This window comes from Trachemys scripta, chromosome 22, assembly GCF_013100865.1.
Source record: "Trachemys scripta elegans isolate TJP31775 chromosome 22, CAS_Tse_1.0, whole genome shotgun sequence".
NCBI classification, from domain to species: Eukaryota; Metazoa; Chordata; order Testudines; family Emydidae; genus Trachemys; species Trachemys scripta.
Window position 1 is genome coordinate 15,192,179 of NC_048319.1, and position 26,425 is coordinate 15,218,603.

General features: G+C 46.8%; 1 protein-coding gene and 1 long non-coding RNA gene across 3 annotated transcripts in view; one reads left to right on the forward strand and one right to left on the reverse strand.

Annotated features, from left to right (window-relative positions):
• LOC117868902 (ceramide synthase 2-like) overlaps window positions 1-26,425 on the forward strand; it is a 107,131-nt gene that overhangs the window by 28,579 nt on the left and 52,127 nt on the right. For both annotated transcript variants that reach the window (XM_034755282.1, XM_034755283.1), the window contains exon 2: window positions 9,939-10,112. In XM_034755282.1, the coding sequence (XP_034611173.1) occupies window positions 9,940-10,112 (173 nt within the window). In that variant the 5' untranslated portion in view covers window position 9,939. The remainder of the gene's footprint in view (window positions 1-9,938; window positions 10,113-26,425) is intronic.
• LOC117868904 lies at window positions 16,392-18,280 on the reverse strand. Its single transcript, XR_004643729.1, has 3 exons — window positions 18,102-18,280; window positions 16,959-17,088; window positions 16,392-16,723 (listed from the first exon to the last, which is right to left on the reverse strand). It is a non-coding gene; the product is annotated as an uncharacterized LOC117868904 (long non-coding RNA).

The window sequence follows — 26,425 nt, forward strand, 5'->3', positions numbered from 1 at the left end:
CTCAGCATGTAAATAAGCATGGCCACAGGTGATTGGTGAGGGTGGTGTCATTCTGGTTCCCTAGTCCCACTGCAAAGCTGCAGGGAGCCCAGCTGAGCTGTTCTCTGCTGCAAGACACGGTGCTTGTAGAATCCTTGGAGCAGGTCAGCAGGATTGTTAGCACTTTCTTTCCTTTTCTGTAGAAGGAAGTGAGAGAAGCTTTTTGCATTTAATCCACAAAGATGAGCAAGTAAATAAATAAAAAAAAAGTCAGGAAATACAAAAGTTAAGGCTCCTTCAGCAATTTAAGGGCTCCTCCAGGAACGATGAACCATCACAGACTTCACTTTGCATTCCAAATGCAAGACATTCCTTTGACTGGCCTTCTCTAACATAAACACAGAGCAACAGGTATATTTATTTTAAAGAAAGCAAAACAAATAACCTACCAAAATAAGACACTCCACTGCATGTGCTTCTCCTCCTGAGGAGAGGAAGCGAGAACAAATAACCCATGACAGACGTGTGGGCACGTTGCTTAATGCATGACAAGCAGGTGCTCAGCTATGACGGTGATAATTGCAGTAGGAAAACCTATATAGAATGGAATAGTGCCAGCGAGTGCTCGCTGCACAGTGCATTGACCGTAGCAGTGGGTGATCTTTAGCTGCTGTGAATCTCCCTAGCCCTATTACTGCAGGGGAGCTGTGACAATTTATACCAGCAGAAGCTCTGTCCCAGTGAGGCTTCTCGCAGCAGACAGCTGGTAGTGCAGGCAAGGATTAGCCCTCCCTTGGCCACGTGCCACATCCCTAATACTTTCTATTCTAGTTTCTCTTTCCATAATTTTATATCATCAAATAACTAGGTTAATGTTACTGTTTCAACCTTCATTTTTGCATTTCCTGACTGACTTTTAAATCCTAACTGTGAAACCCTGGCCTAATGTTAACCCCTTATTTTATTTTTTTAAGCTCTTTGGGAACTGTCTTTTTATCACGTGTGCCTACACCATGGGATCCTGTTCTTTGAATGGTGCCTCTAGAGGCTACCAAAAACAAATAATAAATATATACAATAAATATAGATAACAGTAATCCTAGAATATTTTCTGTAAGGCATTGAGGGCTCTTTAAAAAGCAAGGTAACCTTGTCCTTTGGGTGGTAGAAGGTCATTTTAGAGACATTGCCATTACCCTCAGCTTTCCAAGCTTCCCTAATTCCAGGATTTGTTCTATCTGAATTGCAAAGGGTAGAGCAGTTGCTTTGCTTTGTACCCTTTTCTGTTATATAAAGAAGGCCTCAAAGATGCTGGAAACACTGGAGGGCATTCTCTAGCCAGTGTGATGCAGACAGGCAGACTAGATGTTCATAACAGGCCCTTCTGACCTTGAGACCTAAGACTCTATGAATTTTTCCCTTCAAAGAATTCTCTATGTTTTGAATTAGAAGTATGAGAGAGAGAGAATGTGTGTTTGGCCTCAGGACCTAGTGACTGAATCCTGAACTGGATCCTCTCTGCCCTCCCCTATGAGGACGCTGCCTCATTCACACTCAGCTGTTTCACTCACTCTTTGTTAGGCAGTGGAGTGAGACAGGTTTTAAAACAATTATACAAGCAGAAAATAGAGCTGCTTGGTTACTCGTGTTATTGAGTCATTTTAAAAAAATGCTGTTTTTAATACCTGCAGAATAACTTACCCAATAAATATCCAAACAAATGTATGTAAAATTACTGATACCAGATAGGCCTAAACATCATAGCAAAAATAGAATATTGATCCCTGGGGCAAAACCTAGAGTATATAATAGAACCAAGAGTGATAGGCTATTGCATTGAAACACCCAGTTTAAACATCACCTGCAAGGAAAAGGGGGACGTGGGAGTTACTTCCCTTTGTTGTTGCTGTTTCTGGTGGATGGAGAAGGCCTGAACATTTTTTATTTTTAATGTTCTGCTTGGTTTTTAAACTTAGGAATGTTGGGGATTGGGGAAGTCTGCTCCTCCCTGGTTATGCTGGGGGGCCCACACAAGTGGCCTGGAAGCTCTGTTGTCTCTTAAGTGCAGGGGATAGCTGTTGAATCTTTCACACGGAAAGCTTTTCTCCCTACTGTTGTTAAGGTATTTGATTGCTGTTAAAAGCTAGCTATCTCAAAGTGTTTTAACCAATCTGAATTATATTCTCGATCCTTTCAGTTCATCAGGTTTCACTTCCCTGGTACTTGTGATGACCTCCTCCTAATGCTCCAAGTGTCTGTACAGTCTGCCAGAGAGAACCTGAATTTCTACCAGGGGAAAAAATATTTTTCTGTTTGTAAACCCATTCAGGCCCCTTTATGCATCAGGCAAAACTTCAAGAAAGGCCAAGTCTCTGAACTGCTGCCGGTAGGCCATCTTCAGCCTGGCTGGGTTTCCCTGCCCTCTCAGTTGAGTTCTGTTATAGCTGCATCTCAGGGTTGGTCTGTTGTGATGTCACTGTTCCACTTATTCTTAGTTCACTGGTGAAAGGGGACAGTCAAGTCTTAATATCTGTAATGAAGTAAACCAGAAAGAAAACAAGCAAACAAACTGACACCCCCTCTCCCCCATCTGCCCTGCTCCCACACCCTGCGTGCATCGGAGTGTAACTTCCTGAGCAGTGATCTCACTGTGGTCAGCCAGGGTGTGGAGTCTGGTATTTCTCTTGCTAGTTATCACCTTTATTGCCCATGTGCACCTTCTCGTGCCCCTGTTCTCCCCTGAAGCTCCCCCCTCGGGCGTGTAACATCCTGCAGAAGAGGCTGTCCCGTGCAGGGCCCAGCTTACCAGAAGCATGACACTTTTCCTGGCACACCAGCCATCTGTGTGCAGTGACCTAACCCGGCTGTGCTGGGGCCCTTGGTGTCACTGTGCAGAGCGGGAGCAGTGTTCTTCTCCAGGGCTGCCTGGGCAGCTCCTTGTTTCTTTCTATTAGAGCGCAGTGTCTCTTCAGGCCTTGGGAGCAGGCTGGCTGTGGAGCCGAGCAGTGACAGGATGCCTTGGTTGCTCCACCCCCCACAACAGGAAGTTGCAGAGGGGGGGCTCCCCCACTGCCTGAAACCAACTCAGCACTGCATGCTCTAAAGCCCTAACCCAGGGAACAGCTCCCCACTCTCCCCTTCCTGCCCTCCCAGCAGGAAGCAGATTGGGGCTAAACCCTGCCATGGGAGCCACATCCCCAAACAGCCTGACACCTGCCTGGCTCTCCACTTTGGAGGGAGATATCACCAACTTTACTCCTGGTCAGCACAGTGCTGGGGTATCAAGCACATTTCACCTTTGGCCTGTGCGGCTGGCCTGGCTCGTCCCTGCAATGCCCCAGCTTATCGCACCCAGTGCTTATGCCCACCCCAAGCAGCCCTGGGAAATGTACCCCACCCAGAGCACAGGTCACAAGACGCCTGCAGCCAGCCTGGCTCAGTCCTGTCCTAGGCACCCCACACACAGTCTGCAAGAGGCAAACACCAGACCCCATGCCTGACCGCAGTGAGATTGTTGGTCAGGAGGCCCTTTATCATCCGCAGCCTCATCACCGAGTGCTACTGGCTGGTGCTGCAGGCTCAGTGCTAGTTCCTCTCCTCCCTCAGGCCACTCCTTACACCACAGACCTGGGCTAGGAGATTACTGGCTTATTCCAGTCCAGGCACCAATTCCAGCTAGGCCACCTGGAGACAGACACCTCTGAGGGCATCCGATCTCTGTGAATAGAGAAAAGTCCAACATGAGCACTCTGTTAACTTAGGGCTAGTCTACACTTCCCACCCGGATCAACGGGTAGAAATGGATCTCATCTAGACGGATAAATCGATCCCCGAATCGACGCGCATACTCCCACCTCGTCAGGAGAAGTAAGCGCTGTCGACTGGGGAGCCGCGGTGGTCAATTTGCCGCTGTCCTCACAGCAGGGTAAGTCGAATAGGATACGTCGAATTCAGTTACGCTATTCGCGTAGCTAAATTTGCGTATCTTAAATTGATTCCCCCCCCCAGTGTGGACCTAGCCTTACAGACCTCCAAAGGCCCCTTGAGGTCCTGACAGATGCTGTGTGACATGGGGATGCAGTTCCCTGGACTTGACGTGTGCCTGTCTTGAGAGCAGAGAACATCATCCTGCTTTTGCTCTGCTACCATTGTGAAAAGAGCTCCTAGGTATTCCTGGAAGGAACACCCTTCTAAGTCGTAGAATCATAGAATATCAGGGTTGGAAGGGACCTCAGGAGGTCATCTAGTCCAACGCCCTGCTCAAAGCAGGACCAATTCCCAACTAAATCATCCCAGCCAGGGCTTTGTCAAGCCGGGCCTTAAAAAACCTCCAAGGAAGGAGATTCCACCACCTCCCTAGGTAACGCATTCCAGTGCTTCACCACCCTCCTAGTGAAATAGTGTTTCCTAATATCCAACCTAGACCTCCCCCACTGCAACTTGAGACCATTGCTCCTTGTTCTGTCATCTGCCACCACTGAGAACAGCCGAGCTCCATCCTCTTTGGAATCCCCTTTCAGGTAGTTGAAGGCTGCTATCAAATCCCCCCTCATTCTTCTCTTCTGGAGACTAAACAATCCCAGTTCCCTCAGCCTCTTCTCATAAGTCATGTGCTCCAGACCCCTAATAATTTTTGTTGCCCTCCACTGGACTCTTTCCAATTTTTCCACATCCTTCTTGTAGTGTGGGGCCCAAAACTGGACACAGTACTCCAGATGAGATACAAAAGGAGATACAAAAGGAGCGCTTAAAGACGATAAAGTCATTGCGGAGAAACTAAATGGATTCTTTGCTTCAGTCTTCACGGCTGAGGATGTTAGGGAGATTCCCAAACCTGAGCTGGCTTTTGTAGGTGACAAATCTGAGGAACTGTCACGGATTGAAATGTCATGAGAGGAGGTTTTGGAATTAATTGATAAACTTAACATTAACAAGTCACCGGGATCAGATGGCATTCACCCAAGAGTTCTGAAAGAACTCAAATGTGAAGTTGCGGAACTGTTAACTAAGGTTTGTAATCTGTCCTTTAAATCGGCTTCTGTACCCAATGACTGGAAGTTAGCTAATGTAACGCCAATATTTAAAAAGGGCTCTAGAGGTGATCCCGGCAATTACAGACCGGTAAGTCTAACGTCTGTACCAGGCAAATTAGTCGAAACAATAGTTAAGAATAAAATTGTCCGACACATAGAAAAACATAAACTGTTAAGCAATAGTCAACATGGTTTCTGTAAAGGGAAATCGTGTCTTACTAATCTATTAGAATTCTTTGAAGGGGTCAACAAACATGTGGACAAGGGGGATCCAGTGGACATAGTGTACTTAGATTTCCAGAAAGCCTTTGACAAGGTCCCTCACCAAAGGCTCTTGTGTAAATTAAGCTGCCATGGGATAAAAGGGAAGGTCCTTTCATGGATTGAGAACTGGTTAAAAGAGAGGGAATAAAGGGTAGGAATAAATGGTAAATTCTCAGAATGGAGAGGGGTAACTAGTGGTGTTCCCCAAGGGTCAGTCCTCGGACCGATCCTATTCAACTTATTCATAAATGATCTGGAGAAAGGGGTAAACAGTGAGGTGGCAAAGTTTGCAGATGATACTAAACTGCTAAAGATAGTTAAGTCCAAAGCAGACTGTGAAGAACTTCAAAAAGATCTCACAAAACTAAGTGATTGGGCAACAAAATGGCAAATGAAATTTAATGTGGATAAATGTAAAGTAATGCACATTGGAAAAAATAACCCCAACTATACATACAATATGATGGGGGCTAATTTAGCTACAACATGTCAGGAAAAAGATCTTGGAGTCATCGTGGATAGTTCTCTGAAAATGTCCACGCAGTGTGCAGAGGCAGTCAAAAAAGCAAACAGGATGTTAGGAATCATTAAAAAGGGGATAGAGAATAAGACGGAGAATATATTATTGCCCTTATATAAATCAATGGTACGCCCTCATCTCGAATACTGCGTACAGATGTGGTCTCCTCATCTCAAAAAAGATATACTGGCACTAGAAAAGGTTCAGAAAAGGGCAACTAAAATTATTAAGGGTTTGGAACGGGTCTTATATGAGGAGAGATTAAAGAGGCTAGGACTCTTCAGCTTGGAAAAGAGGAGACTAAGGGGGGATATGATAGAGGTATATAAAATCATGAGTGATGTGGAGAAAGTGGATAAGGAAAAGTTATTTACTTATTCCCATAATACAAGAACTAGGGGTCATCAAATGAAATTAATAGGCAGCAGGTTTAAAACAAATAAAAGGAAGTTCTTCTTCACGCAGCACACAGTCAACTTGTGGAACTCCTTACCTGAGAAGGTTGTGAAGGCTAGGATTATAACAGAGTTTAAAAGAGAACTGGATAAATTCATGGTGGTTAAGTCCATTAATGGCTATTAGCCAGGATGGGTAAGGAATGGTGTCCCTAGCCTCTGTCTGTCAGAGGATGGAGGTGGATGGCAGGAGAGAGATCACTTGATCATTGCCTGTTAGGTTCACTCCCTCTGGGGCACCTGGCATTGGCCACTGTCGGTAGACAGGATACTGGACTACGTGGACCTTTGGTCTGACCCGGTACAGCCTTTCTTATGTTCTTATGAGGCCTCACCAATGTCGAATAAAGGGGGACGATCACGTTCCTCGATCTGCTGGCAATGCCCCTACTTATACAGCCCAAAATGCTGTTAGCCTTCTTGGCAACAAGAGCACACTGTTGACTCATATCCATATCATTCTCGTCCACTGTAATCCCTAGGTCCTTTTCTGCAGAACTGCTACCTAGCCATTCGGTCCCTAGTCTGTAGCAGTGCATGGGATTCTTCCGTCCTAAGTGCAGGACTCTGCACTTGTCCTTGTTGAACCTCATCAGGTTTTTTTGGCCCAATCCTCTAAATTGTCTAGGTCCCTCTGTATCCGATCCCTAGCCTCCAGTGTATCTACCACGCCTCCCAGTTTAGTGTCATCTGCAAACTTGCTGAGAGTGCAGTCCACACCATCCTCCAGATCATTAATAAAGACATTAAACAAAACCGGCCCCAGGACCGACCCCTGGGGCACTCCGCTCGAAACCGGCTGCCAACTAGACATGGAGCCATTGATCACTACCCGTTGAGCCCGACGATCTAGCCAGCTTTCTATCCACCTTACAGTCCATTCATCCAGCCCATACTTCTTTAACTTGGCGGCAAGAATACTGTGGGAGACCATATCAAAAGCTTTGCTAAAGTCAAGGAATAACACAACCACTGCTTTCCACTCATCCACAGAGCCAGTTATCTCATCATAGAAGGCAATTAAGTTAGTCAGGCATGACTTCCCCTTGGTGAATCCATGCTGACTGTTCCTGATCACTTTCCTCTCCTCTAAGTGTTTCATAATTGGTTCCTTGAGGACCTGCTCCATGATTTTTCCAGGGACTGAGGTAAGGCTGACTGGCCTGTAGTTCCCCGGATCCGCCTCCTTCCCTTTTTTAAAGATGGGCACTACATTAGCCCGTTGAGTCTCGCTTCCATAACTCAGCACTGTGATGTTACTGAGCTGTGCGTACTAGCAACAGAACTGCAGATCTGTTAGGGACAGAGAGAAATGTCTCTCCAGCTGGGTAACATCCCTCATAGTGAGGGTTAATCCGTGGGTAGTGTATGTCCTGGCAAGGCAACAAGGAGTCCGGTGGCACCTTAAAGGCTAACAGATTTATTTGGGCATAAGCTTTCATGAGTAAAAAACCTCACTTCTTCAGATGCATCAAGAAGTGAGGTTTTTTACCCACGAAAGCTTATGCCTAAATAAATCTGTTAATCTTTAAAGTGCCACCGGACTCCTTGTTGTTTTTGTGGATACAGACTAACATGGCTACCCCCTGAAACTTGATTCCTGGCAAGGCAATAAAACATAGCATTTCTACTGTGGTTCTGCTCTCCTGAGTGTTGTACGTACACAGCCCACCAGCTCCTCTAGTGTAGGCTTGCAAACGGCAGCAGCCACCACAGAATCTTTCCAGCAGAGCTGTAGACATTGTGTGGGAGGGCCGCACAGTGGTTGGGCCATTGGAAATAGCTCTAGAGGCCTGCTGGCAAAAAGCAGCGGAGAATCGGAGTAAAATAATGACCTGAAAAGAAAGCACTGAACATGCTGACTGAGCAAGGAGATGACTGAGGTGGCCTCAGTGTACACAGGCTCTCAGCAAGAACAGATAATGTTATTAGCAATGAGGGGAAGATGAGTATGATGGGAGTTGGGTTCTGTCATGGTCAGCATCATTACCCTATTTGCCACGTCACCTGGATAAAGGGATCCTGTACCCAAATGCAAAGAGCCAGTACAGTCACAGCATATCAGGCAGTTTAGCCCTTAAAGGTGGTTCCTGTCTTAGAGCTGTGGCTACCAGAAGTCCCATCCTCCCACTCATCAAGGAAAGCCCTTATTGATGGAGCACATGGTGGCAGGGTCTGCCTAATCTGTTTGTAGCCAACCTCCCTCATAGTCCACACTGGGCTGTGCCATGAATGCTCCAGGAAAAACAGGAAAGTCATGACTGGAATTAACAAGATCCTGGTTTTACAGTCATGTCCAGGCCCAAGAAGTTGAATGAGCTGAGTGGTAATCTCCAGACCAAAAAGAACAGTCAGACCCTGCACACTTCCAGAATCAGCCATGTCCTCGCACTAAGAAGGAAACATCTGGTGAAAATTGCCTCTAAAAGCAAATCTCTCTTCCGTACTTGATCTACTCTGCACTGCTGCTGGCAGGAAGTGGGCTGGGGTTTAGGTCCTTCCTGGATGGGAGTCCTGTACTGCTGTTTCTCATGCTTGGGTTCCTTCCACCTTCCCCTGAGTTTCTGTAAAACAGTGTTTGCTATATCGCTGGACATGGTAATTCCAGTGATCTGAGTGTACCTTGCTTCCCTACCCCTTCCCTATTTGCCTGTGTGATGATGGGCTATACTTAGACCAGGTGTACCACCTATGGTGAAATGCATGTTCTAGAGGGTGACACAGTTCACAGCTCTATCTGCACTAGAGTTATGGAATAATAGCCTTCATCATTTTCTTTAAAATTGTATAGAAAATTCAGTCTTTCCTGGAAGAATTTCTGTGCCAAATGTGGGGATTCAATTTAATCATTAAAGCATAAAACAGATCCCTTCCTGTTTTAAGGGCGAATGTAGAGCAGCTTTAATTAGTCTTGGCACTGGCACCTCCATTGTGTCAGTGTGTAAAATGAGAGTGCTAATAAAACATAAGGATGAGGCTTTTTTTAAACAACTAACAAAATCATCCCAAGCACAGGACTTGTGTCAGGGTGGTTAAGCACTGGAATAAATTGCCTAGGGAGGTTGTGGAATCTCCATCATTGGAGATTTTTCAGAGCAGGTTGGACAAAGACCTGTCAGGAATGGCCTAGATAATACTTAGTCCTGCCCTGAGTGCAGGAGACTGGACTAGATGACCTCTTGAAGTCCCTTCCAGTTCTGTGATTCTATGATAAAAGAAATAAGAGATCAAAAGGCCCAGGAGGGAGGAAGTGTACAGATAAAAGGAGCTCTATTGGCAGGCACTGCAGTGGGATGCACATTGGGGATGGGGCACCTCACTGCCTGTTGGAGGGGAAGCCTCTCCAAACGTGTTTGGAATCATGGATTCAGTGTTAAACTATAAAGTGGCTGGTGCTTCATGCTGGGAATAATGACAGCCCTTGTTCTGCTGAGTTTTAAGGCATTTGATTTCATTTCGGCATTTTAGGCCTTCTGCCAGTAACCAGTGCTTGCAAAATGTCTGATTGAAAATGTACTAGTGGATTACAAATATCTTGTGTCGGTATGTCCCCGCCCCTCTCCTCCTTTCATAGCCAGGTGCATGCTCAGCTTGGCTGTAATCCTTGCCTGCTTCACTGGCCTGTGCTGACTGGTTTGCTGTCTGCTAGAATATCCTCAAGCTCAGTCTGGTCTCCTTCTCTTCCAGGATGATGCACTCTTTGAATGAATGGTTATGGTGGCATGAGTACTGGCTTCCCCCAGGAATCACCTGGGAAGACATGAAGGAATCTGAGGACATCCATTACCCTCAGCCTCAAGATCTCCTGCTCAGCATCCCCTGTACCCTGCTCTTGATTATTATCCGGTACTTCTTTGAAAGGTGAGTCTGTTTCCCCTGTTGGCAATTTGGGCCCTGCAACTGGGAGCCAACATGTGGCCAGTGGACGTTCCCGGTGTGGCCCACAGAGACTTTAGCTTTGAGCATGTGCTGAGACAGTTGTATCATTATTCTCCCAATAGTACCTGGCACTTCACAATCTAGAGAGTGCCAAACAGAGAACGCAAACTCTGCCTCGAGGGTCTAACACTCAAGAGCATTCCCACCCCTCTTCAAAAGCACCTAGAAGCCTTTTTTCTCTTGTAGTGTTTGTAGAATAAGCACTGTTGGTCCTGGTTTAGTTTTTATGCTTGTGCTTTAAAAGCAGATATAATATTGTGTGTTTGTGTTTGTTCTCTTGCACCTTATCGGCTGCTTCTGGGCCCAGAGCACTATAGACGTAAAGTTAGATTATCCAGGTAGTGTCTGCTATAATTAAGGCTGTAAAATAGTTTCCCTTTTCAGATTCTCAGAACTTTTTGAAACTGTCTTCTTTGGGCTGAAACTTTCTATCCCTGGTCTCTATCCCAAGATGAATTAATTCTTTTTAGCTAGTTTGATCAAAAACCATGCAGCTATTTTTTAAGCTTAAAGAGGGTAGAGAAGAAAATTTGGTATTTTTAAGACTTGTGGTGATCTCTTGAGTAAGGTTGGGAAAGAAATCTCAAAAACAGATGCCTCTCTAGGCATCCATAGTCCCTGAGGTCTAAGGGGAGCTTGGCTGAGTTTAGAGCATTCTGAACTGTGCTGTAGCTGTGTGTTAAGTTTTAATTGGGGATGTGAACCCCAGTGTGTCTGTGCATGTATGTGCAGCTATTTAACTGTGTGGTGCTCCCAACTAGCCTAAAACACCCACGGCAAAGGGTTCTTTTCCTTCTCGTCAAAATACCTGCTTGGCCTGGGGGTTGATACAGGGCTGGAAGCTACTTATTCTGTGCCCACCATTCCCACTCGCTGGCCTTAACACGACTGTGAGCTCAACAAGTGAACTCCTTGCTTATTTAGTGAGGCCTTTTACCCACCTCTTGAGAGAAGATAATGTCAATAGCTCCATTTGACAGATAGGCTGACAGGCAAAGAGGGGTTAAGCCCAAGGCAGAGCTGGGACTAGAATCCGTCTGTAGTCAGCTGAACCCATGTCTTTCCATCACTGTGGTGCCCCCAGGCGAATTGCAAATTAACCCTCTAGGCCTTAGTCTTGGTTCCCTACCTAACCCTGTGCAGTCATTTATACAGCGCAAACTGAAAGTGAAATCTTTCTGTTCTAATTCAGTAGTGTTTCACTTCATACTGGTGCACATCACTGCCCAAGGTGCATGGCAAGCCCACATCTGATCCTCTGAACGGGATTAGTAACGTTTAACCACATTTGCGAAAAGGTTTCAGACCTGCAGATGGAAAAATGCTAGTATAACTGCACAATGAATGTGTTATGTCTTCCCCTCTGTGTCAATCCACAGAGCATATGAGCTGGTTGAGCCCCCCCGGTAGGCAACTTTGTCTCTTTAGCTCAAGCTGTAAAGACTCGTCCTGTTAGTTCTGAAGGTCCAGAGTTCAGCCCCCTGGCATGTCAATCAACATAGTGTAAGTGTAATGTACTATTATGATTTTCCCCATTTTACGAGTTGGGAAAACTGAACCACGTGGAGCATGAGGTTCTTGCCTAGCAGACTCTGTGCCCTGGTTTCCAAACTGTACTCCATGAAGCCCTTGGCAGAGGCCTGTATAGAATCAACTGTTCATATGGTGCTGGCTTCTCCTTCTGGTTTCTAGCTGCTAAATCCTACTGAAAGAAGATTAAATGTTTTCCCAGGATTACTTCTCCATCTAAAGATTGCTGGAATTGCCTCAGGGATGTTTGTGATTGAGTCACAGGGGTTGGGGAGCTGGCATGTGAGCATGAACAGGAGAGAAGATATATTTGAAAGGTATGCTCCATGTTGAGAGATAATTTGAGAACCTTTGATCTAGGGAACTAGGCAGTAGCTTCCTAGATAGAACTCCTCAGTTCTAGTCCTGGCTATGTCACCTTGGGCAAGTACATTATTTTCTCCATTTGTCCCAGTGATAAAATAGCAGGCACTGTCTTTTTGGGGTGTGTGTGTACAGCAACTAGCACCATGGGATCCTGGTTCTGGGCTAGTGCTCCTAAATGCTATGGTTATACAAATAATAATTAATGGCAGTGTTAGTTCCTGCTGGAGGCTGTGAGGAATAATATATCATGTTTGTACAATCCTCAGAAAAGCCCTGTGTTGTTGTTAGTTATCACATGCTGCCTGTAGTTTGGAGGAGCAGAGAGCAGCACTAAACCGCAAAGGATCTGGTCTTGGTCTGCTGCCTTCCACAGAGTCTAGAAGAAGGGGGAAGAGGTGCTGGTTATATACATAGGGAAGGAAAAAATTACATTAAAGCAAAACAAACACTTGGAAGTTAGGAAATGCCAGAATTAAGGTCGCCTGTGCAACCTTAATTCTACCTCCTTGTGCGTGTGCATTGGGATATGGTCTTTAATTATATGGCCACAGATTGTGTTTTCCACATGACCCCCACCTTATTCAGTGCACAGGATGGATGATGCTCTGCGAATGACGTTGTGACAGGTTGGATCACAGAAACCCCCGGGAGCTGCCACCTGATGTGCCAAGACTACTTCTGCTCCTGCTTTCCCTGCCAGCCTTGTCTCCCCAGCACCCTGTCTTGCTGAGCCAGACACGCCTGTCTGCTCCAACACAGACCCAGAGTCTGAAATACTTGCCCCAAAGCTGCAGACTTAACTGAAAGCAGCTTACAGAAGTGTTCTTATCTATAACACTCAGACGCCCAACACCCAATGGGGTCTAAACCCAAATAAATCCGTTTTACTCTGTATAAAGCTTATACAGGGTAAACTCATAAATTGTTTGCCCTCTATAACACTGATAGAGAGATATGCACAGCTTCCTCCCCTCCCCCCCAGGTATTAATACATACTCTGGGTTAATTAATAAGTAAGAAGCAATTTTATTAAATACAGAAAGTAGGATTTAAGTGGTTCCAAGTAGTAACAGACAGAACAAAGTGAATTACTAAGTAAAATAAAATAAAACACGCAAATCTATGTCTAATACAGTAAGAAACTGAATACAGATAAGATCCTCACCAGTTCCAGAATGCTTCCTTTTACAGACTAATCTTCTTTTAGTCTGGGTCCAGCAATCACATACACCTCTTGCAGTCACTGTCCTTTGTTCCAGTTTCTTTCAGGTATCTTTGGGGGTGGAGAGGCTCTCTCTTTAGCCAGCTGAAGACAAAATGGAGGGATCTCCCCTGGGCTTAAATAGACTTTCTTTTGTCGGTGGAGACCCCCTCCTCTCTCCTATGCAAAATCCAGCTACAAAATGGAGTTTTGGAGTCACCTGGGCAAGTCACATGTCCATGGATGACTGAGTTCCTTACCAGCCAAGCCACATTCCTGGGAAAGCCCAAATGTGGATTGGTGTCTCCAATGGGTGGCACCGTTACAGATGTCGCTATTCTTTATTTCTTATCAATCAGCGCGTGGCCCCTGTCTTATTTATTGCCACCATCCAAACCCTGCTCTCAGTGTGGAATGATTTATTTCCTCCTGGGTTCTTCCATACTGCTCATAACTGCACTGTCTGAGCAGCTGTAGTGAATTTCTCCTCTTGGCTTGCCTGCATGCTCACAGATCTACCTCTACCTACCTCACAAGAATGGGAGTCTAAGTGTTCACATATTTGGATGACTGATTATTTTGCAGGAACTCCTTTCTACAAGTAGCAAACAGCATTCAACAGATCTTTTTTCTGTTCTCATGCTTGGGACTGTTAATAAATGAAGAAAAGTCAGTACTAACCCCAGCATAGAGAATAGAGTTTATAGAAGCCTGTGATGGGGTATCCATCCCACACAGGACTGGAAGGGTGTAAGATGGCCACATGGGCTAATTAACTCCACAGGCTGCACCTGGAGGACAGGGCTGGCTCCAGGCACCAGCTTACCAAGCAGGTGCTTGGGGCGGCCACTTTGTAGAGGGGCGGCACATCCAGCTGTTCGGTGGCAATTCGGCAGATGGTCCCTCACTCCTGCTCGGAGCGAAGGACCCCCCGCTGAATTGCCGCTGCAGATCGCGATCGCGCCTTTTGTTTGTTTGTTTGGCTGCTTGGGGCGGCCAAAACCCTGGAGCCGGCCCTGCTGGAGGAGGAGCCAGGGAGCAGGGAATTGATTGGAAGCAGGCTCAGCTGTGGTGGCCTATATCAGCCAGGAAGCTAGCTACAGAAGGGGCTGCAGGAAGGCAGGCTGCAGTCACTCCCTGGGAGGAGAGAGGTGTGTTCTGGACTATAGAGAGTAGTCCACAGTTACTCCCTGAGAGGAGGGATTTGGGAGGCTGGTGAACCCAGAGAGGGGGGAAGCCAGGAAGGTAGGAAAGGCTCCGGAGAAAGCAGTAAGGTAGAACAGTGCAGGCCTTGGCTACTGATTGGAGGGCCCCTGAGCTGGAACCCAGAGTAGAGGGCATGCCCTGGTTCCCCTACTCGCCACTGGGGATGTGACACCGATTAGGCAGAGGACAGTGGACTGCCTGATTTGTTCTGGAAAGACTTTGCTACGTACCCTCCACCCCACGGAAGGGGGAACCATACAGTGGCCTGGCTGGAGGACTGAATCGCGAAGAGGAGGCTGTGGTTCTTGGAGAGAGAGGGGTCCGCAGGATGGGAGGACAGCGGGAGAGACACTGCCAGAGGAGGGCACAATGCCTGGCCAGAGCTAATTCCCAGGATGGCCAGGAAAAGGTGCCACCAGTGGTGAGTGGACCCTGTGACAAAGCCATTCTGGATTCCATGACAACAATGACCTACCTATCCAGAAAGGTTTGGAATAATGCTCAACCTTTGTACTCAATAGCAGCCTTAACTGTGATGTTACCCAGGATACAATCTGGATTGTTGAACAGCTGTGTTCCCTTAACTCTCTAGCCTGGGATGCCTTTGACACTGCTTTGCTGTCAGAACAGCCACTCCTGGCCTGCTTACACAGACTCTGGCATGCAAATTCACTCCCAGCTAAACACACGAGCACTCTGACCAATCACTCATGAATTACATACAGGGCAATAGGAGTATTCTAAGCAAGACACAAGAAGTCATTCTTCCACTCTACTCCGCGCTAATTAGGCCTCATCTGGAGTATTGTGTCCAGTTCTAGGCATCACATTTCAAGAAAGATGTGGAAAAATTGGAGAAAGTCCAGCAAAGAGCAACAAAAATGATGAAAGGTCTAGAAAACATGACCTATGAGGGAAGATTGAAAAAATTGGCTTTGTTTAGTCTGGAGAAGAGAAGACTGACAGGGGACTTGATAACAGTTTTCAAGTACATAAAAGGTTGTTACAAAGAGGAGGGAGAAAAATTGTTCTTCTTAACCTCTGAGGATAGGACAAGAAGCAATGAGCTTAAACTGCAGCAAGGGTGGTTTAGTTTAGACATTAGGAAAAACTTCCTAACTGTCAGAGTGGTTAAGCACTGAAATAAATTGCCTAGAGAAGTTGTGGAATCTTCATCATTGGGGATTTTTAAGGGCAGGTTGGACAAAGACCTGTCAGGGATGGTCTAGATAATACTTAGTCCTGACATGAGTGCAGGGGACTGGACTAGATGACCTCTCAAGGTCCCTTCCAGTTCTGTAATTCTATGACATCCGCAAATTCTCAGTCCTAGCCTTGTTCCCCCCAGAAATGTATGTCTTGTACTGTGCAGCACACTACTGAACAATGCAAGCTCATAAAAGTCTGCCATTTCATCAAAGGAAAATGATATATTCACCAGCCTTGTTATCCCAAATGGAGTTTCCCACACTCTAATCCAAAACTCTAGTTAAGATAAAACAGTAAGATACGTTTGTTAATTCAAAATGATAGATTTTAAGTGATTACAAGTGATGATGCATTGAAGTCAGGACTGGTTACAAAAAAAAATAAAAGAGTAATTACGCAAGCTGATACCTAATTTAACAAGCTAAGTGAACTTAAAAGCAAATGTTTTGTCTCACCATATATTATTGTACATTTCACAGCCTGGGTCTCCTTCCAGCCTGGGACCACTCCCCCTTAGTTCAGCTCTTTGAGAGTCATTGATGTCATGAACAGAGAGATGGGAGGAGGAGAGGTGAAGTCATGTGTTTTTATCATAGTCTTGTAAAAGTGGTGACCATAATAGTATAGACCAGTGGTGGGCCACATGCGGCCCATCAGGGTAATCTGATCGCAGGCCTCCAGACATTTTGCTGATGTTGACCATCCGCAGGCAGCTCCCAGTGGCTGCAGTTTGCTGTTCATGACCAATTCCAATTCCGCCATTCCATCCCTGGTGCGAGGTTTGGGGAGGCTTAGCCTCCCCCAGCCTCCATTACGTGCTGCCCATGTGTGTAGGCAATATATCAGCTAGGCAACCATCCCTGGACATGTGGGTGCCTATTCCACCAAAAGTCCTGCTGTTATTGAAATGGGGGTGGACCCAATACAAGTCTGAAAAGGCATTCCCTTCTCTCCTCCATCTCTGTCGAAGACTGTAGTGATGGAAGCATCCTCCTTAGGGTGAGGAACCCTTATGGATGACCTGCAGACCCAAAGCATAAGGTCATCTCAAGAGGCATCACTCCACATAAACATATTCAATCTATGCATTAAGCTTGCAAAGTCTTTCTGCCAGAGATCAAAGGCGTCTCTGTTCAGGTCATGATGGACAACATGATTGCCATAGTTTACTTAAACAAGCACTCCTGACCAAGATTCAATCCACTATGAGAGGAGGTGGTGCATCTATGGGTTTTTTGCATATTTCATGACATTACCTTAACAGCTGTGCATCTTCCATGGATTGGTAGAGAGCTTTAGCAGGAAATGTGTGATCAATCATGACTGGTCTATAAAGGATGTTGTAATTCAGTCCACTTTCTCAAGAAGGGGTTTCTCTTTATGGACCTGTTTGCCACAAGAGAGAACAAGAAATGCTGTCAGTTCTGCTCCAGAGGAGGAAGAACCCAGGATCCATGTTGGACACATTTCTAATCCCATGGACCTCGGGTGTACTCTGTGCCTATCCCCTGTTAATACCAAGAACACCCAGGAAACATGAGCAAGAAACAGTCAAATTAATGATAGCCCTGTCAGGGTTCCCTCCCCACTCTGAACTCTGGGGTACAGATGTGGGGACCCACATGAAAGACCTCCTAAGCTTATATTCCACCAGCTTAGGTTAAAAACTTCCCCAAGGCACAAATTCCTTTCCTTGTCCTTGGACGGTATTGCTGCCACCACCAAGTGATTTAAACAAACATTCAGGGAGGGGCCATTTGGAGTCCTACCCCCCCGCCAATATACCCCCAAGCCCTTTCACCCCCTTTTCTGGGGAGGTTTGAGAATAATATACCAACCAAATAGGTTAACAAGGTGAGCACAAACCAGACTCTTGGGTTTTTTGGACACTAAAAACCAATCAGGTTCTTAAAAGAAGAACTTTATTATAAAAAAAAAATAAAAGAAGCACCTCTGTAAAATCAGGATGGAAGGTAATTTTCAGGGTAATAAAAAGATTTAAAACACAGAGGATTCCCCTCTAGGCTCAACTTCAAAGTTACAAAACAGGAATAAACCTTGCTCTTGGCACAGGGAAAATTCACAAGCTAAAACAAAAGATAATCTAACGCATTTCCTTGCTATTACTTACAATTTCTGTAATTTTAGAAATTGTAAGTAATCATTTCAGTAGGAGCTGGATTACCTGCTTGGTCTCTCTCTTTGTCTCAAGAGCGAACCCACACACAAGAGAGCAAACACGCTGCAGAGGAAGGCAAAAAACCTCCAGGGCCTCTGCCAATCTCCCCTGGAGGAAAATTCCTTCCCGACCCCAAATATGGCGATCAGCTAAACCCTGATCATGTGGGGTTTTATTTGTTTATTTATTTAAACGTTATCAGTGCAGCCTACAACCTTACCTTACTGCTGCTTCCTGACTTAATAACTCAGAAGTAAGGACAGATCCTGCATCCAGATCCCATAACTCTCCACTGGACAGTGTGGCTGCTGAATGGCTGACTTTGTCAGAAAAAGCATGTTCTTCAGAAGTGCAGAATAGATTTATTCATAGTAGAAAGAACTCCACAGGATGCTCTTACCTGGCAGAATGGAAGAGATTCACAATGTGGGCCCATCAATATCAACTGTCTCCTTCCAAAGCTCAGATTCTGAACTACATTACTGAGTTAAAGAACTTAGGTCTGTCATTGAGCTTACTGGGAGTTCATTTGGCAGCTATTTAGTGATTTACCCACCTATACAGAGAGATTCCATTTTTTTCTCACCCTATAGTAGGCCGGTTCCTGAAGGGTGTGATAATGGTCTACCCCACAATAAAAGAACTTGGACTACCTTGGGACTTACATTTAGTTCTAGTAGGATTCGTAGGCCCACCATTTGAGCCACCCTCGCTGATTGCTCTTTATTTCGTCTTTCCATGAAAACCACGTTTTTGTTGGCAATAATATCAGCCCAAAGAGAGGAAGAATTACAGGGCCACCATTTACAGTGTTCCATAAGGATAAAGTATCTTTGAAACCACACCCTGCATTTTAACTAAAGTGGCATCTGAATTTCATTTGAACTAGATTATATTCCTCCCAGTATTTTTCCCTAAACCACACACAAAAGTGAAGTGCTGGATGTATGTAGAGCACTTTCCTTCTGCTTAGACAGGATGAAATATTTTAGGAAGTCTCACAGGCTTTTCGTAGCATATGAGCTTAGGTGGTTTCATCCAAAGACTTTCTAATTGGATATTGTCCTGTATCAAGTTGTGCTCTGCATTGGCTGGGAAGGGAGTAATTGCACATTTGACAAAGACTCAAGTCACGTCAGCAGCGTCTCTCAGAATTTGCACATTGTGGGCATTTGTAAAGCAGCAACGTGGTCTTCGGTCCACACGTTTGTCCAGCTCTATACTATCATTGAGATGTCTAGAGACGATGCACACTTCGCAGGCTGTCTAGAGAGGATGCACACTTAGCTATCCCCTTTGGAGGGGGGGTGGGGTGGGATAGCTCGGTAGTTTGAGCATTGGCCTGCTAAACCCAGGGTTGTGAGTTCAATCCTTGAGGGGGGTTGTGGGGCAAAAATCTGTCTGGGGATTGGTCCTGCTTTGAGCAGGAGGTTGGACTAGATGACCTCCTGAGGTCCCTTCCAACCCCGATATTCTATGATTTTTATGACTGTTCTACATTCACTGGTTGGTTAGACTCCTGAAATCCACCGCCAGTAAGAATTACTGTTTGGGAGTCACCAACAATGGAATATATGTACCTTAACAAGCACTCAAAGAAGAAGGAAATAGCTACTTAGCTGTATAGTAACTGTGGTTCTTCAAGATGTGTTGTCCCTATATACGTGTTTCATGACTTGCTCCCCCAGCTCTGCTTCTGTGGAGTGCCTCAGTATCAGGATTCTGTCTGGTGAGGGAACTGAGGGGTGGAAGCACAGGAACACTAATGGTACAGGCACCACCCCAACCGACACTGCTGACCAAAAATCTCTCTCCCGTGCTCTGGGGACACGCACACCAGCAGTGGAATAGATATATGGACAACACATCTCCAAGAACCAAAGTTACCGCACAGGGAAGTGCCCTTTTCCCCTCTCCCTGCAGTCCTCTGCCTTGTTCACTCACACCTTCCAACCTCTGCAGCAAATGAGGCAGTGGTCCTGTGAACACACCTTGGGCTGTTACAATAAGGGTAACCCTCAATAGGTGCAAACCCTGCAGGTCCTTGTCTATGCTAAGGGCTTGTCTGCGTGGGAATATGGACTCGTATACCAGTATAGTTAAACCACTCCTGTTAGACTGCTATAAACCCCCACCCGGATTCTCGTATTTCAGAGAAAGAGTGCCTTTTTTGAATTTAGCTTGTACCCCTTCCAAAGTGACATGTTAAACGAATAAGATGTGTTCTTATACAAGAACAAGTGTATCCACGCGAGCAGTTCTACTGGTAGAACTACAGCAGTTTACAGTCACCCCTAGCTTATACCAGTAGGACTTGCCTATATAGACAAGGCCATAGGTTTTAGTACTGGTGCCGCTGCACTGATGGCTGCTCACCTACAGCTGAGTAGACATGACTATAGGATGTGTGTGCATGAGGGTGAGAGCTTGGGGAGGGCCAAGGGAACATGGTGTGGGTGCACGTAGATATTGGTGCCAAAAAGCATTCAGTTGTAAAGATGGTTTGGATACAGTGAACATTTTGGGTAAAAAAGCCAGAAATCCTGCACCAAAGAGAAGCAGGCCCAAAGCTGAATTGGAATGAGGTTCAGCGCATAAAGTCTGGCAGAACCCTGATTACTAGTGCTTGCTAGGCACAACCTCATCCCACCCTGCCTAATCTACTTTCTGGGGAGGTGCGCTGGGGTGCCATACTGGCTCTGTGTACATGAGCTGCAGTAGCTTCTCCACCCCATCGTTTGCGCTATTCAGAGCTCAGCCCAGCTCCCAGGAAGTCATTGGAAAGATCCCATTGACTCCAGATTCACAGAACAGCTGTGCGCCCATCTTATGATGTGATAGCCATGCATCCAGTCTTTGTGCTTTCTCCTGTTAAGCCCACACATCTCAGACCCTCGCAGGCAGGCCATTGCACTAGTGTGGATGTTCCCTCTCAGGGATGGTGTTATGTTAGAGGTAATATCAAGGGATTTACCCAAGAACAAATCATGCCAAACCAGCTTGATTTCCTTCTATGACAATGTAAATGGTTTATGGATAGGGGAATGCAGTGGATATAATATCTCTGGATTTCAGCAAGGCTTTTGACACAGTCCCACATGGCATTCTGATAAGTAAGCTGGAGAAATGCAGGCTTGGCGGAACTACCATTAGGTGGATATAAAATTGGTTAAACAACCGCCAACAGAGTAACTATTAATGGGATGATGATGGATTGGAGGGAGGTCTCAAATGGGAAGACCGTCAAGGGCTGTATCATAGCCTTCTCTGATGTGTTTCCAGGTCTTGCAGAGGAGCATGCTTGTCAGAGAACACACTACAGAGAATAATAATTATACTTAGCACTTTTCATCTGTGCTCCACAAAGGCAGGTATGTGCTCTCATCCTCATTCTACAGGTGAGGAAACTGAGGCATGGGAAGATCGTTACTTGTCCAAGGTCACACAGTGCCAATGGTAGACCAAGAAATGGAAGCCAGGAGTTGTGACTCCCTCTGTGCCTACCAGTCCTCTTCACAGAATGATGTAGAGTACTGGGGAACCCTCCAAGTTATTCCCTCCACTGGTTTCCCAATTCATCTTGACTTTGAGTTCGGAAGTTGTCTTGGTAGCTTCTTGGACAGGGCTCACCACACCTAATAGGGTAGAAACTATCTAGCTACAAATCCCACATGACAGATACTCACAGAATTGTATGAGAAAATGACAGGCCCCCGGAGCAGAATAATGAGTCCTGAGCACGTAACTAGAGAGTAAGGAGACTGTAAAGCCTTTTGCCACAGTAATAGAAATGTGACAGTTGGGGGCCCAGTTGGGGGCCCAGATGAGCATGACACGGAGGATCACTGTGTTGGTACCATGCTTGTAAAGCTCTTGAAGGTGTGAAGTGCTGTGTAAAAGCTAAGCATTATTATTATTATTATTATTATTTATTATAACCACCATCATACATAACTAAGGTAGATTGCTTTGGCACCGCCGGAGAGGAGATGATGTAATTAAAACTGAAGTAGCAGAGGAATTAAACAATGTTTTTAAAATCAGTCTGTCCTGTCCAAGGTGATGAGGAAATTCCTTCCCCAAAGCTTTGTATGTGGCATTTGTGGTCTCTTAGCAGAGGGTCAAGTCTCTGATGAAAACGTTATAGAGCAACAAGAGAATCTCCAGTGCAGCAAACCACTGGGACAGGAATTTACTCAGCTAAGGGAATTGAAGAGTGAGTTAACAAAGATGCTTGTGAAGCCACGCAGTACATCCTTAAAACAACTGCTCCCAAGGGTCCTGGGAACTGCAGTTAGGACTGGAGGCAATATGGCAGGCTGGACAGGGCACTGGGCTGGGAGTCAGGACCTCGTCCTATTCCACCTCTAGCACTGACCTGTTGTGTGACCCTGAGCCCGTTACTCCCTCTCCATGTCTGTGCTTCCCCTCCCACCCTGTGTCTGCCTTGTGCCACGGGCCTGCTGTGAGGGTCTGTCTGCGGGGAGACTCATGTCTCCTCCATGCATTTCACTACACTCACCTGTCTAATGTCCTGGGACTTTCCACAGTCCCTCCATAACGACCGGATTGCTTGTGCTCAGTGGCTGTGATTCTGCATCTCCAAACTTCGTCGCTGCTGTCTGCACCTGTCACATGCAACTTCCTAGCAGCAAGCCCAGTGCAAGGTGCTCGTTCTCTGCATTCACTGTGCCATGAGGTGACACATGCTCTGGGAGTCCAGGATTGCTGCTGTACGGCAGCATCACCCGACCCTGCTAGAAATCCAGTCAAATGCTGGGAGGAGACAATAAAGCCCACTTGGGAGGGAGCCAGGCTCCCCGGGTTTTGTCCCCCTGCTGGTACCGCATGGTGGTGGCCGTGGGAAGGAACACACCCAGCAGCTAGCTGAGGACCGGGGAGGCAGCACGTTTGTCTCTGGAGAAGGAGTGGCTGTGCTGAGCCCCACTGCTCCCCCTGGCCTGGTAGTGCTGGGGCCCTGGGCTCAGCCCTGTGGGAGGGCAGACGGCCTCTCATCACTTTGCAGTGCCCCCTGGCAACCATCTCAGCATGCTATGGAAGCAAAGTGCTGGAGGGGACAGCCCTTCCCTGGCAAAGAGATGGGCTAGACCTAGGGGGCCTCTCCTGCCCACCTGTGATTCTGTGTGGCTGCTTCCCTGCACCACAGTGGGGCTGCACCTGTGACAGTGAGCAGTGTCCGGCCTCCATTGCTGAGGGGAGAAGTGAGCTGAGGCAGCCAGAGCCACTGGCTTATGCGAGGCTCCAAGGCAGTGGCAAGCCTGGTTCTCAGCAGCCCGGCTTTGATCACAGCCCACCTTCCCCTCCTGCTGTGTCCTGTGAAATCTGGCAGCTCTTGTAATTTCATCATCCGTTACACAATGTTTGGTGGTTTTTGTAAAGCCTCAGCTCCTGGAGTCCTGGGATCATGGCAAAATCTCAACTTTCATTAAGAAGTGTGTCTAGCCCTTGTTGGGGTGGAGAATAATTGGAAAAGGTGACCCCTAAAAACTCAGGAGCTGGAAAGTGAATAAACAGAATCCACATTTGTTATTTTAGTAATATCATGATTTTGGGAGGCTGACTGATGATTTTTGAGTGCTTGGGGTTACCGGTATTGCAGAAATCTCCCCAGTGGGGCCCACCCTCCCCATCCCTTGATGACATCTGTAAGCCTTTGTGAGGTGCCCACGAAGTGCTGTGAGCTGCCTCTAGGTCTCCACTCTGCTGGTAGCGTTTACCTGCCCTTCCTTAGCCCAGCATCACATGCTATCACACTAGTCAGTGGCTATTAAAGTGGCGGCACAATAAGCAAGAGCAATCCCAGTCCATTACGGTTAGGGTTGCCAGGCATTCAGTTTTCGACCGGAACGCCTGGTTGAATAGGGATGCTGGTGGCTTCAGGATGCACTGCTGACCAGGTGCTAAAAGTCCGGTTGACGGTTCAGCGGGGCTGGCAGGCTCCCGGCCTGCCCTGGCTCCGCGCGGCTCCCGGAAGGGGACGACATATCCAGCTCTTAGGTGGAGAGGCAGCCATGGGGCCCCCGTGCGTTGTCCCTGCCCTGAGTCCCGGCTCCACAGCTCCCATTGGCCAGGGATTGCGGCCAATGGGAGCTGTGGGGGCGGTGCCAGTGGGCACTGGAAACACACAAAGCCCCCCAGGCCCCTCCGCCTAGGAGTTGGACATGCCGTCCACTTCTGGGAGCTGCCTGAGATAAGCACCGCCCAACCCGAGCCCAAACCCCAAACTCCCTCCTGCACCCCAATGCCCTGCCCCAGCCCTGAGCCGCCTCCTGCACCCAAACTCCCTCCTGGAGCCCACACCCCTTCCCGCACCCCAACCCCATACCCCAGTGCTGAGCTCCCTCCTGCACCCCTCATCCCTGGCCCCACCCCAGATCCCACATCCCCAACCAGAATCCTCACATCCTCCCGCACCCCAACTCCCTGCCCCGGAGGGGGGATGGAGTGAGCGGGGACGGGGCCTTGCAAAAGAGGCAGGGTCTCAATGAAGGGGTGGGGTGAGGGTGTTTGGTTTTGTGCGATTAGAAAGTTGGCAACCCCAATTCTGCTGCGCCAGCTGCTATGCCTTGCAATGTTGAGTGACTTCATTGTTTAGCCGGTTACCGCCAGCCGTTCCGAGTGGAATGGGACCCCGACTCCCTTCGATGGTGCTCCTAACTGGCAATCAGAGAACTCTGCTTTGGACATTACATCCCAGGTCCAGGCCCAGGCCCTCAATCTGTGTGGGTGCATCTCTACTACTCCAGCCATAGCACAGCCTTGACTGCTCCCCCTCCCCCCAGCCATGGTGACTCCAAAGAGACAGGAGAGGGGGTGCACCAAAAAATAAATTATTCACCAGGCTCCAGTGCCTCTTCTCCCCCCCGCTCCTCCAACGCTGGTCTGGGAATGCCTCCCACACACACAAGAGCTGGATCCTGTCCTAGTTGGCTGCTTTCCTGTAGCTGCACTCAGAGACCACAGCCTGGGGAGCAGAGTGCACTGCGCGTTGGTGGGCATTACCTCAGCCCTGGCACGTCTCAGCTGCTCATTTCTGAGCTCACTCTGTGACAAGAGCAGTGTAAATGCACAGCTTGCAAAATCAAAGCAAGCTTTCACAGGAATATCATTGTGCCCCTCTTTGGGGAAGCGTCTGCCTCCAGGCCAAATTCCACCTCCGCTCCAGCTGGGATGGTGGAATTGCTGCTCAAATAAATATTGCAAGATTTTTTTTTATTTCAGAAAGCATAATTTCTTCTCTCCTTCTCAAAGAGGGCGGAACTATTTCTGCTCAAACTTCCTAGAAGAATCTGTCTTCAGGCACAGATCAATGCTGAAAAGTTTCAGCCAGTTAAACAAATCTTCAGAAAGTAATGAGTGAATGGATACTGTTACGAAACCTAAACTACAGGTGCCATTCCTACTCTGATTCCTCAGCCTCTCGCCCATCGCCGTCCATGCGGCTTTTCATCTGCACATTCTCTACGTGGATTATAAACTCTGAGTCAGGGAGCTGTCTCCAAACATGTTCCAAAAGCACCAACCACACATTTGGGGGCTGTATAAATAAATAACAGTGATAATGTAGTCAAGTATCAGAGGGGTAGCCGTGTTAGTCTGGATCTGTAAAAAGCAACAGAGGGTCCTGTGGCACCTTATAGACTAACAGATGTATTGGAGCATAAGCTTTTGTGGGTGAATATCCACTTTGTCAGACCCATGTGCTTATGCTCCAATACATCTGTTAGTCTATAAGGTGCCACAGGACTCGTCGTTGCTTTTTACAGTGATAATGTAGCATAATCACAACCAATGCCAGAAGGGGATCTATGGCCTGCAATGGGCAGGAGGTTAGACTAGATTATCATGGTGGTCTAGGGTGCCAACCTTCCAGGATTGGCCTGGAGTCTCCCAGAATCGCCATCGATCTCTGGTGACTATTGAGAGCAATCCAGGAGATTTTAATAGGATATTTTAAGAAAATAACATTACATCATGTTGGGGGGAAAAATCTCCCAGAATAGCTTCAGTCAAAGTTGTAACTCTATGTCCCTTCTGACCTTAAAGCCTATGAGTCTAAAAGGAAAATTGCAACATCACTCTGTGATGAGCTTGAGTGGGTGTAAAGAGGAGACATTAGCAAGGGGAGGAGGTTGTTACCAGATCTGTGTGGGAAACTCAGACCGGGTCTGTTTTCATAGTTACACCAGATTAAAATCAGTTTAGCTAATGGGGTGCAAACCCCTTTGTGGGCACTCTTAAATGGATTTAAACCTGAATTATCTGGAGTGTGATTACTAATTGATTTAAGATAACTGGCAATAAACTAGGTTAAAATCTCTTTGTGACCACACAGGGCTTTCCACTGGCTTCCCTAAATCAATTTTAAAAATGAAGTTTTGCTAAATTGCTGCAACAATGACTGTAAGTAAGGCCCTAGCAATGCTGCAACATTCTGGGGCAGGGTGATTAGGGGTTTGTGACGAGTTTGGTCACAGAGATCCCCTTGGGACTGTCACCTGATGTGCTGGAATTACCTCTGAG